Consider the following 12500-nt stretch of genomic DNA (forward strand, 5'->3'; position numbering starts at 1 on the left):
CAGCCAACTTCCATTTGCAATAAGCACGACCATGCAGGTATGTCTTCACTCACGATTGCCATTACACTCGGTTGTGTGAGTGTGTGTGTGTGTGTGTGTGTGTGTGTGTGTGTGTGTGTGTGTGTGTGTGTGTGTGTGTGTGTGTGTGTGTGTGTGTGTGTGTGTGTGTGTGTGTGTGTGTGTGTGTGTGTGTGTTCTTGTTCTTCCTACCCTTCTTGAGACATCAACAAGGAAAAGTACCTTCCATATGAGGACCGGTGAACAAGTTAGGACCAAAATCATGGTCCCAATACTGAAAACCATTGCATCTAATAGAGAGCCAAATTCTAGAGTCTGTGAACATTGCTCCAAAGTCAGGATTTTTTGTTGATTTAATGTGCATACAAAAGTAAACATTGACAGGTGCAAAGGCAGCAATATATGATAAAAGAAGACGGTAGCTAAAAAAGGACTTCCCTGTTCATCCCCGAAAAAACCCGCCAGGTGAACAGCTGATTTTACGACTTCCGGTGCTGACGTAAGACAACCCGCGACCCATATGTGACCGTAGGATGAACAAATACAGTACTAAGACTATAGTGGCCATTAACAGTTAGCTTCTACAGCTGGGTTGCCCAAAGTGCGGCACAGGGGCCATCTGTGGTCCGTGACTCATTTGTCATTGGCCTTCAGCATGTTACAAAATAACAAAAAATAGAGATCTCATTTGCGCCTTTGGTGGTGAAATCTATCAAAATGAGGGTGGTCCCAAAAAGGAGGGATTTTTCAAATTGACTGTGTGTCGGTTTTAAAAGTGCTCGCCCTCTGGTCAATATATGAAATAACAAGTTTCGATGTACTTGTGCAATGACAATAAAGACCTACCTATCTACCTACAAGTGTGTGTAAAAATTTGAAGTGCTCCCCCTCTGGCCAACATATGTAAGTGTGTGTAAGAAATTGAAATGTGCCCCATTTGGCCAAAATTAATAAAAAATAAATAAAATAAATATGTTTTTAGAGACATACTGTAATAACTTGAAGGAAATAATGAAGATTAAAAACCAATTACAAACAAAAAATTCAAAAATAAAAAATTATGTTTTCTGTTTCTGTAATATTGCAATATTTTCTCGTAAAATTATTACTTTTTTTGTAAAATTATTACTTTTTAATGCAAAATGGTGACATTTGTCATATAAAATTCTGACTTTTATCACAACATTGCCAATTTATTTGTTGTTCTTGTAAAATAGTGACATTTATTGAATAAAATTATGACTTTTGTCACAGTGTTGCCAAGTAAAATTCTGTTTATTATTATAATGACAACATTTTAAAGTTTTCTTATAAAAGTGTGACTTTTGTCGAGTAAAATCACGAGTCTTTTCATAAAATTAGCAAAATTTTAAGGTTCTTGTAAAATTGCGACTGTTATTAAAGTACAATTCCAACTTTTATCATAATATTGCACAAATGTTCCGTTTTTCTTTTAAAATTTTGACTTGCGTTGAGTAAAATTGTGTGTGTGTGTGTGTGTGTGTGTGTGTGTGTGTGTGTGTGTGTGTGTGTGTGTGTGTGTGTGTGTGTGTGTGTGTGTGTGTGTGTGTGTGTGTGTGTGTGTGTGTGTGTGTGTAATGCATTGTCCTTTCTGATGCATGAGTCTGTCTTGGTGTTGCATTTTGATGTATGTAAAGCGCTTTATAAAATAAAATCTAATTTGATTTAATTTGATATGATATGACATGGTAACTTACTTGCACAAGCTAGTAATGAGATCCAATACAAGGCATTAGAGATGAGTAAGTCATGAACAGATCCCCTAAAACTCGTTCATGAGGAAAATTAAACAGTTCTGGGGTCTCACCTAGAAAGCTTGCCTATGCACAAAATAGGGTCAAAAAGTTGCATATTATTTTCCTTGCAAAGTATGTGATATAAAAACACAGAAGAATGAATGAGACTTCATTCATTTGGTACAGATCATTTTAGTCAGAATTTCATTGACAGTTTTGTTGTTTTGAGGCCTTTGCCTCTCCTTTCCCCTTCCTGCCAGCTGCATCACAGGCTCGACAAAACAAACGATTCACTCACTAAGCCTGCTAGATTTACTGACTCATGGAAGCTCTGCAAATACTTTAAGTTATTGTGTACGTGTGTTTCTGCCCATGTGCTTTTTGACGAGTGACTCAAGTGAATAGAGTTATGGGTTCACATAAACTTAAGTTTTACTATCACATGCGTTCTCCACAAAGACTCAAGTTTCACTGACTCAAAGGTTGATGAAGACTCAAATTTGACTGATTCACAGGTACTCTACAAAGACTCGAGTTTCACTGATTCACCAGTTGACAAAAAGTCGAGTTTCACTGACGTACGGGTACTTGACAAACACTCAAGTTTCTCTGACTCACGGGTACTCGACAAAAACATTATTTTTGATAACTAATTGACTAATGAAGACTTGAGTTTTGCTGACTTATGGGTTCACAAAAACTTAAGTTTTACCATCTCCTACATACTTGACAAAGACTTGAGTTTCACTGACTCATCAGTTGACAAAAACCCAAGTTTCACTGACTCACAGGTGCTTGACAAAGACTCGATATTTACTGACTCACAAATACTTGATGAAGACTTGAATTTCCCTGACTCACAAATACTTGATGAAGACTTGAATTTCCCTGACTCCCGGGTTGACGAAGACTTGAGTTTCACTGACTCAAGGAGGCAAAGTATTGTGTACGTGAGTTTCTGCGCATGTGCTTTTTGACGAGTGGATCGAGTGAATAGAGTTTCTGATTCATTTTAATAAGTGTCTAAGTCAATAAAATGAATCAGATTTCTCATAACTACAAGGATTGTATGACAATTATTTTATCTTTAAAATAACGCTCAGTATTGAGTGATGCTGGAATGGGTTTTATCTGGACAATGTGTTTATTGCTGTGGTGGTAGTTTGTAGTGGTGTCAAATTCCCTTGCATCATTCTAAAATCTGCGATGAGGTGGCGACTTGTCCAGGGTGTACCCCGCCTTCCGCCCGATTGTAGCTGAGATAGGCTCCAGCGCCCCCCGCGACCCCAAAGGGAATAAGCGGTAGAAAATGGATGGATGGATGGCATTCTAAAATCTGTCTCTCAGCATTACACGGTACAGTTTTATATCACTACTAACTTACCATAATTAAGTAATGGTTAAATTAATATCTATCTCTCTGACAGTCTCAATCCAAAATTTAGATGCAGCTCTTGTATTACATCTCATAGGATTATGCAAGTGGTTATAAAGCTGTGGTCGGTCAGAGGATAAACTACTTTCTGTGTTCCAGGCTGTGGTATCCCTAAAACGTCTGGGAAAGTATCTGTGTTCAGAAGAACTCAAAGTGGACAATGTATTAAAGGCTCTAGTTAGTTCTGGTAAGAACCACACCCATGCTCAAATGATTACACTGTTTTTCCCCCGTACAGGCTGTCTGAATGAATGTAATCGTACCGCAAGATTTAGTTGTTTGTGTTTGTGGAGCACAACAGTTTGACATAAATGATGTGCACTGTCACTCCCTGGGCCTCCAGTGTGACAGATAGACAACGTAATGACAGGATGTTCTTATTTAGCGGTTAAACGTAAATCAGCGCAAGAATTCAAATGTGTGATTTATAGTGGAATTAGACGAACACGTTAGTTTCCTGTCTCACATCTGTCAACACTTGCTCAGACACCCTGCAAAAAATGCGACAGATTTGTAATCCTTATGATGAAGCAAATCTACTTGCATCTGCGCCCCAGCAGCTCACTGACTCTGGAATTTAGTTTTGAAAGCGTAATTTGCCACTAAGGGTTATTCCTCATTTGTCTTGATTTGCTTTCTGCCTTGCCTAGATGGAGAGGATGTGACGATTGAAAATGGAACTTTCAGCTGGTCTACAGAAGGCCCCCCATGTCTTAAAAAGTATGAGCTATCAAAAGAGTATTTGGTACACTTTAGTATGGGGAATATATGTACCATTAATTAGTTGCTTATTAACATGCAAATTAGTAACATATTGGCTGTTAATTAGTCATTAATAAGTACTTATTAATGCCTTATTCTGCATGGCCTTATTATACAACCAGTAAGCCATTAACTAAGAGTCTTCCCTAACCCTAACCCTACCCCCAACCCCAACCCTAACCCTCTGTCAATAAGCAACTAATTAATGGTTCATATGTTCCCCATACTAAAGTGTTACCGAGTATTTTTTTTAAAGATACAATCTTTAAAAGAACCACTATTTACTTACAAAACAATTCTTGCCTCACGTTACAGGATCTCCATCCGTGTGCCGCAGGGTTCCCTGGTGGCCGTGGTCGGACACGTGGGCAGCGGGAAGTCCTCGTTATTGTCCGCCATGCTTGGAGAAACAGAGAAAAGAAGTGGCTATGTCAGTGTGAAGGTACAAAGCATGTACTCCACATGAAACATTCATACGGCCTGATTTACGAAGATCCAAATACCACGTGCTAGACAGCATGTGCAATCCATAAAAATGTGTGTACTATTGCACGTGCTATTCATAACCGGGGAAGACCGCCTTATTTAAATGAGGTTTTGACATGTACTACGCAGCTTTCACCATGGAGACACTCGATCATTTACTGCACTTTTAAATCATCATGCTCCTACCTGTGGGGTTTTGCTATTAAACAAGCAGCAGACATGTGTTTATGGGCATTTTAGAAGCAGTCCAGGCAGTGTATCCACTTGTATGCACTCACGAGAGAGAGGCTGCACTTACTCTGCTCAAGGAGTGTTTTTTCATATAAGAATCAGAATCAGAATCAGAATCAGAAATACTTTATTAATCCCCGAGTGGAAATTTAAATTTTCAGCACAATCTCATTCAAGAGCAGACAAACATTACAGGGAGACAGAACAGGATTGCTGAGGTGTCTGCCAACTTCCGGCGCCTGAAAAAAAAAATTCAGTCTAAGCCTGGGCCAAGGGGAAAAAAACTCATAGCCATAGCATGCATAAGCATGTGTGTAAGAGGGAAACATCAAACATCAAAGAACACAAAGGACATTAAAGACATTAAAAGAGCAGAGCTGATATAACCAGCCACTTCTACATACAGCTACAAAAGTAAAACAAAGACAACAACAAAAAAATCATATACACTGTGGTGGCCTCTGCGGTGTTCCACGCCATCTTCCCATCTTCTGCTGGGGTGGGGGGGAGCATGGCCAGGAGCGGACCCAACAAAGCAACCAAGAGAGCCGACTCCACTCTCAGCCACCCACTAAATGGTTATACTTGTATACTTGTATAGAGCTTTTCTACCTTTTTTAAGGAACTCAAAGCGCTTTGACACTATTTCCACATTCACCCATTCACACACACATTCACACACTGATGGCGGGAGCTGCCATGCAAGGCGCTAACCAGGACCCATCAGGAGCAAGGGTGAAGTGTCTTGCTCAAGGACACAACGGACTAACTCTCGGCCAGTGTCCTGTCTGCATGGATGAGCGGATTCGTCTCAGGAGACCGAGGTGTCTGATACGATAAGAGATATATTAATAACACATATTCTAAATCTAAATAATATAAAAAAGGCGCGTCATTAAAAAAAACGCCAGCAGACATCAAAACATATCAATGGAATTTGTTTTAATTAACCCCTTCACTCACCCAGCAAGCAGCTATAAAATTATAAAAAGATGTAATGTCTAATATTTGTAATTATGACAGAGACAGACCATGGAAATAGGTTGACACACACACATTCTCTGATCTTCGTCACTTTTTGCGGCGCGAGTGCAGCGAGAGCACTGATCCTGCATTCGTTTGTGCAACTGTGTACTTTTCAGAAGTTCTAAATAAAACGCTAAATAGTGCTCACAAAACCATAATGAGTGTTGAAAAATCCCATTTTGCGTGCTGTATAATATATTTGCATCTTCTCCTCCCAGTTTCGTGAGTATTTTGCTAATCAGCATATTCTGCATATTAATGAAGACAAAGAGGCAAAATAGATTGCACGCTTTATTCTGCTTACTTAACAGACGCAATCCACATTGCACACGATTAGTAAATCTGCTTTGCATGTGCTATCAAGTACATGCATACTTTTTGTAAATCAGGCCCAAAGTGTGTGTATCTTTGAAGGAATGTATATGTACAGTAGTAGCTCCTTCAGCAACAGACTTGTTACATCGACTGTCCAGGAAGGAGAGCTACTGCAGGTCATGCCTGTCCACAATTGTAAATACTATAATGTGTATATAGCATAATCTGTTTTTATGGCGTGCAATATGTGTGTATAGCGTATTTGCTTAGTATTTTGTATTTTCCTACTTTAACTGCATCCCTTTTTTCTCCTGTCTATGCTGTATATATGTGAACTGTACATTTTACACGGTTTCCGCAATATGGGATAAGTAAAGTCTATCTTAGCCTTTAGCTCAGCCTTCTCTCTGATATGACTCTTTGCAGGGTTGTACCGCATATGTGCCCCAGCAGGCCTGGATCCAGAATGCCACAGTCCAAGACAATATCATATTTGGCCGTGAGAAGCTGAAGACTTGGTACCATCGTGTGCTGGAGGCCTGCGCCCTACTGCCTGACCTAGACATACTACCTGCTGGAGATGCAACGGAAATTGGAGAAAAGGTAAGGAGTTACATAAACCATACATGGTTTTGTATGCCACCGATATTCAATTACCGTATTTTTCGGACTATAAGTCACAGTTTTTTTCATAGTTTTGCCGGGGGTGTGACTTATACTCAGGAGCGACTTATATGTGAAATTATTAACACATTACCGTAAAATATCAAATATTATTTAGCTCATTCACGTAAGAGACTAGACGTATAAGATTTCATGGGATTTAGCGATTAGGAGTGACAGATTATTTGGTAAACGTATAGCATGTTCTATATGTTATAGTTATTTGAATGACTCTTACCATAATATGTTACGTTAACATACCAGGCACGTTCTCAGTTGGTTATTTATGCCTCATATAACGTACACTTATTCAGCCTGTTGTTCACTATTCTTTATTTATTTTAAATTGTCTTTCAAATGTCTATTCTTGGTGTTGGCTTTTATCAAATAAATTTCCCCAAAAAATGCGACTTATACTCCAGTGCGACTTATATATGTTTTTTTCCTTCTTTATTGTGCATTTTCGGCAGGTGCGACTTATACTCCGGTGCGACTTATACTCCGAAAAATGCGGTAAATTGTTTTGGGGGCCAATTTTTCAGAAAGCATAGGGCCGGGGGTCCGGACTTCTCCCTTCACTATCAGTCTTAATTTGTATATTCCAGAGAACCGGCGTACTCTACAGTAAACATTTGATTTTGTTCAGTTTATTTTGTCAGTTACAAGTGCGCTTTGCTGTTTTTAAGGACCTTCTGCAAAAAATCGAGTCAAAGATCGTCTTTATGACAGCACTCTAGTGTTTTTAAGACTCTGCTGCATAAATGTGAGTCTCTGACGTTTTTTTTTTACCTGAACTCAGGGGCCACCGACTGAGTAGCCCAAATTATGAAAAAGAGAGGACCTAAAATAGAACCTTGAGGACCACCACTAGTATAACTAAAGAAGTTGAACAAATGATTACTAAATGCATCTGAAGTAAATACGCCACAGCAACACATTAGTTAGAAAAATCACATTATTAAAGGGGAACATTATCACAATTTCAGAAGGGTTAAAACCATTAGAAATCAGTTCCCAGTGGCTTATTTTATTTTTCATAGTTTTTTTCAAAATTTTACCCATCACGCAATACCCCTAAAAAAAGCTTCAAAGTGCCTGATTTTAACCATCGTTATATACACCCGTCCATTTTCCTGTGACGTCACACAGTGATGCCAACACAAACAAACATGGCGCATAGAACAGCAAGCTATAGCGACATTAGCTCGGATTCAGACTCGGATTTCAGCGGCTTAAGCGATTCAACAGATTACGCATGGATTGAAACGGATGGTTGTAGTGTGGAGGCAGGTAGCGAAAACGAAATTGAAGAAGAAACTGAAGCTATTGAGCCATATCGGTTTGAACCGTATGCAAGCGAAAACGACACGACAGCCAGCGACACGGGAGAAAGCGAGGACGAATTCGGCGATCGCCTTCTAACCAACGATTGGTATGTGTTTGTTTGGCATTAAAGGAAACTAACAACTATGAACTAGGTTTATAGCATATGAAATACATTTGGCAACAACATGCACTTTGAGAGTGCAGACAGCCCAATTTTCATCAATTAATATATTCTGTAGACATACTCTCATTCGCTCTCTTTTCCTGAAAGCTGATCTGTCCAGTTTTGGAGTTGATGTCAGCAGGCCAGGGAAGCTAGGGTCGATATTCTTCTCTTGATCATCTTCGGTGGCATAAGGGACGGTGTGAGCGAAGGTATCCAGGGGGTTTAGCTCGCTCGTCTGCGGGAACAAACTGCCGCCATTGCTTGCCGTGCTACCGAGGTCCCTTGTCCCTGAATTGCTCACACACTCCGGCAGATTCAATGGGGGTCTGGCGGCAGATTTCTTTGACTTTATCGTTGGAAATGCATCTGCTTTGAGTGTCGCAGGATATCCACACATTATTGCCATCTCTGTCGTAGCATAGCTTTCGTCGGTAAAGTGTGCGGAACAAACGTCCAATTTCTTGCCACTTTCGCATCTTTGGGCCACTGGTGCAACTTGAATCCGTCCCTGTTCGTGTTGTTACACCCTCCGACAACACACCGACGAGGCATGATGTCTCCAAGGTACGGAAAACAGTCGAAAAAACGGAAAATAACAGAGCTGATTTGACTCGGTGTTTGAGAAAATGGCAGATTGCTTCCCGATGTGACGTCACGTTGTGACGTCATCGCTCCGAGAGCGAATAATAGAAAGGCGTTTAATTGGCCAAAATTCACCCATTTAGAGTTCGGAAATCGGTTAAAAAAATATATGGGTTTTTTTCTGCAACATCAAGGTATATATTGACGCTTACATAGGTCTGGTGATAATGTTTCCCTTTAAAAAAAATTGTAACTGCCATAAATGAGAAGACTTAAAGGCGTGCCCTGTGGAATGCCTCAGTTAAGTATGTTTACAGTGGTCAAAGTTGTTCTATACAGGAGCACTCTAGTGTTTTTAGGGATTGTTTGCAAAATGTTTGTTTCCCAAGTTTTGAACTCAACTTGCCAGTTGAATAACCCTATCTTAACCCATTTTATATTTTTTTCAAAATGTTGCACAGGTTTTGGTAGACCATCTAGGTTATCACATAACGCGTAACAAATTAGTCTGTTTGCCCGCGTATCATTCATTTTCTACTTAACAACAGAACATTTTTAAACAGGGTTTTCTATGTGGAGAAAAACAAAAAAACATTTAAATAGTTATTTTCTCATTTTTAACATGTTTAAACAACAATAGAAGAAGAAAAAAATTACTCGTGCTAAAATTAAGATTAGTCAGTGACTAAAAAATATGTAAATAGCTCTTAAAACTTGGGAAATTTCTAGAAAAAAAATTAAAAATCTTGGCAAGTGGCAAATAATTTGCAGTGTGCATCTGCAGCCTTTAGACTTGTGATGCCAATAAATGTACAAAATACAATTCCTCCAAAAATGATCAAGCAATCAGAGATTATTTATATAGCTCTTAATCACCAAAGCCTCAAAGTGCTGCACAATCCCCAAAGACACCATCGGCTCTGATCCCGCATCAGGGCAAGAAAAAACTCAACCCAATGGTACAACGAAAAACCCTGAAAGGGACCGCAGATGTGGGTACCCCCCACCCCCTGGGTGACCGGTGCAATGGATGCCGAGTGGATACTGTTAATAATGCGAGAGTCCAGTCCATATGGAGGCCAGCAGGGGATCCTGTTGCATGTAGACACATCGGGGCACAGATACGTCCCGAACATGCATAGAGCAGTGATCCACCCCAGTTCTCGACTTGATCCTGCATAGAAACTGATCTGTGGCCACCTAAAAACCTCTCCAGAAAAGAGACACGGCAGATCAACTGGTCTAAAAGGGGGTCTATTTAAAAGGCTAGGGTGTCTAATTGAGTTTTAAGGTGGGACTTAAATGCTTCTACTGAGGTAGCATCACTAACTGTTCCAGAGTAATGGAGCCCAAATAGAAAACGCTCTATAGCCCCCAGACTTTTTTGGGCTCAGGGAGTCCCTAATAAGCCGGCGTTCTTATAACGCAGATTTCTGGCCGAGACAAATAAAAATTAGCTTATATATACGTGCGCTTATTATTTATTTTGCGAAAAACAGCTTCGGTTTTTGTACGATTCTGTTTCATCTGACGTTTTCTAATGAAAAGCTAGTTACCACTATAGTATCTTACCGTGTCTTGCATTTAAATTCTATGAGCATTGACTCACAATCTTCCTCCTGCAGGGACTAAACCTCTCAGGTGGGCAGAAGCAGAGGGTGAGCCTGGCCAGGGCTGTCTATAGAAAAGCAGATGTGTACTTGCTGGATGACCCGCTGTCTGCTGTTGACGCACACGTCGGGCAGCACATTTTCGAAAAAGTCATCGGACCCAAAGGCGTACTTCGAGACAAGGTAGAGTACGACTGAGCTCGTATAGAGAAAATGTAGTTTCCTGACATCCTCGACCACTCACTGCATTGTTGTCGTAGCTAGACATAGACGGACACTTTGTCGACGTTTCTTTTCTTCAGACAGCCAAAGTTTAACGTTGGGTTGTGCATATTTTCCTTTTACTTGTGTGGCTCTGCAGACCCGTATCTTGGTGACCCATGGGATGAGCTTCCTGCCGCAGGCTGACCTCATCCTCGTCCTCGTGAACGGAGAAATCACAGAGAGCGGCTCATACCAGGAACTCCTTAGCCGCCGTGGCGCTTTTGCGGACTTCATCCACACCTTCGCAAGTGGAGAGAGGAAAGAGAGCGCCATACAAAGAGGTGAGGAGCCATAAATTGAAAGTTTTTTGTAAGTTTGTTTTGGTGTTTTGTCATATTAGTTATCTATAAAGCTTGAAAAAACAGTGTCCCTTGTGCTGAATATGTTAGTTTTGAAAAACACTGGTATTTGTTTTATTTAACTCCAAAATAAATAGAGTAGTAACTCAACTTGGCTCTGTGATGCAACTCATAACTCAAAACACCTGCAATTTGTAACATGAAACATGCCTTTTAAAAATAAAAACACACTTTTAGATAATAAATATTGTATAAAAAAACATACAATATAATGTACTACTAACAACTATCGTAGTTTTGTGAAGTAATGTAATATTAATGTACATCATTTATCTTGGAGAGTGGACTTTTACGGTATCTCCTTCTCCGTCAAACACACCATCAGCATCTTCTCCATATTTCCATGGATAAATGTCCACTGTTTAGATATTATTTATTATATTGTAACATTCTTGGCCAGCGTTAGAGTCATTCTGCTTCAGTATGGTGCAGACTAGCAGTGATACGCTCAAACTGCTTCGCCAAGTTGTCGACATGTTTTTGATGAGTTATTTTTTAATCCAATGAATATCATCTGCTTCTTCTCTCTCAGCACTGTTTTTCACACTCATTTTCTTCCTTGCCATGGTTGGAAAAGCAAAGTTTTGTCAATCTCTAGCGAGCTGTAAGCAAATACTAGCCAGTAAAACCAGATGTTTTTGTCGGATATTACTTAATTCACTGTGACATTTTCTACACCAACTAACAGAGGGGATGCTTGTAACTCAAATTTATGCTTGCGACTTAAAGCATAACAATAAGCTGAGAGACAGCTCTTATTGAAAAACATTCTTAAATTGGGGCACTCTTAGGTTAAGGTACCTCAGTAAACCAAAAACTAATGTCCGCTGCAAAGGATGCCAGTTAGCAGGAGGATAAATGTCTTGCACAGTAAACACTAACTCGCCACAATAGACCTGAACGATCTTGTGATTCATTTTAAATATAACAGTTGTTTGTTTGACGAAATAATACTATGGAAACATTATTTGAATATGAACTGAGTGTAATTGTATTTGTTTTGAACCTCGTGAGACTGTGCTCACAATATTGTGGCTGTTCAACATTTAATTGGGAACTGTGCTTTTTGGGGAATGTTGCCTTTCATTCACAATCTGTATATGAGACAAGCACACACATGTTTTTTTTTTTAATGCATTCTAACTCGTAAATAGATGTTAGCAAAAGTCAGCTAACAATGGATCCAATGGGAATCGCTCTATAAAGTGCTCTAAAGAAAACATCCATCAATGTTTTATATACATGTGCTAAGTATATATGTTATGTAGTAACAGGAACATTCACAATAACATGTAATATTTACATAATTTGGTCAGTTTAAGCACTATGTTAATTTCGCAGCTGGAATTTTCGTTTTTCCCTTCAACGATTACTTTAGGACAAATAATGATCGAGAACCTTATATTTTCCAGCCTGAATATAAGGAGGATGAGCTACAAGTTTTAGAAGTTGTGTACTAAACAGATCCAGCTTTAGTGAAACTAAAAGCATCATGTAGCA

The 12500-nt window shown here is 39.5% G+C and overlaps 1 protein-coding gene across 1 annotated transcript in view; it reads left to right on the forward strand.

Moving 5' to 3' along the window:
• Positions 1–12500, forward strand: part of abcc6a (ATP-binding cassette, sub-family C (CFTR/MRP), member 6a) — a 106258-nt gene that overhangs the window by 79744 nt on the left and 14014 nt on the right. The window contains exons 14-20 of the mRNA XM_072916465.1: positions 1–37; positions 3310–3397; positions 3861–3930; positions 4288–4414; positions 6457–6633; positions 10393–10560; positions 10739–10922. The exon at positions 1–37 is cut by the window's left edge and continues 110 nt beyond it. Of these exons, the coding sequence (XP_072772566.1) occupies positions 1–37; positions 3310–3397; positions 3861–3930; positions 4288–4414; positions 6457–6633; positions 10393–10560; positions 10739–10922 (851 nt within the window). The remainder of the gene's footprint in view (positions 38–3309; positions 3398–3860; positions 3931–4287; positions 4415–6456; positions 6634–10392; positions 10561–10738; positions 10923–12500) is intronic.

This window comes from Nerophis lumbriciformis, linkage group LG27 (genome assembly GCF_033978685.3).
Source record: "Nerophis lumbriciformis linkage group LG27, RoL_Nlum_v2.1, whole genome shotgun sequence".
Lineage (NCBI taxonomy): Eukaryota > Metazoa > Chordata > Actinopteri > Syngnathiformes > Syngnathidae > Nerophis > Nerophis lumbriciformis.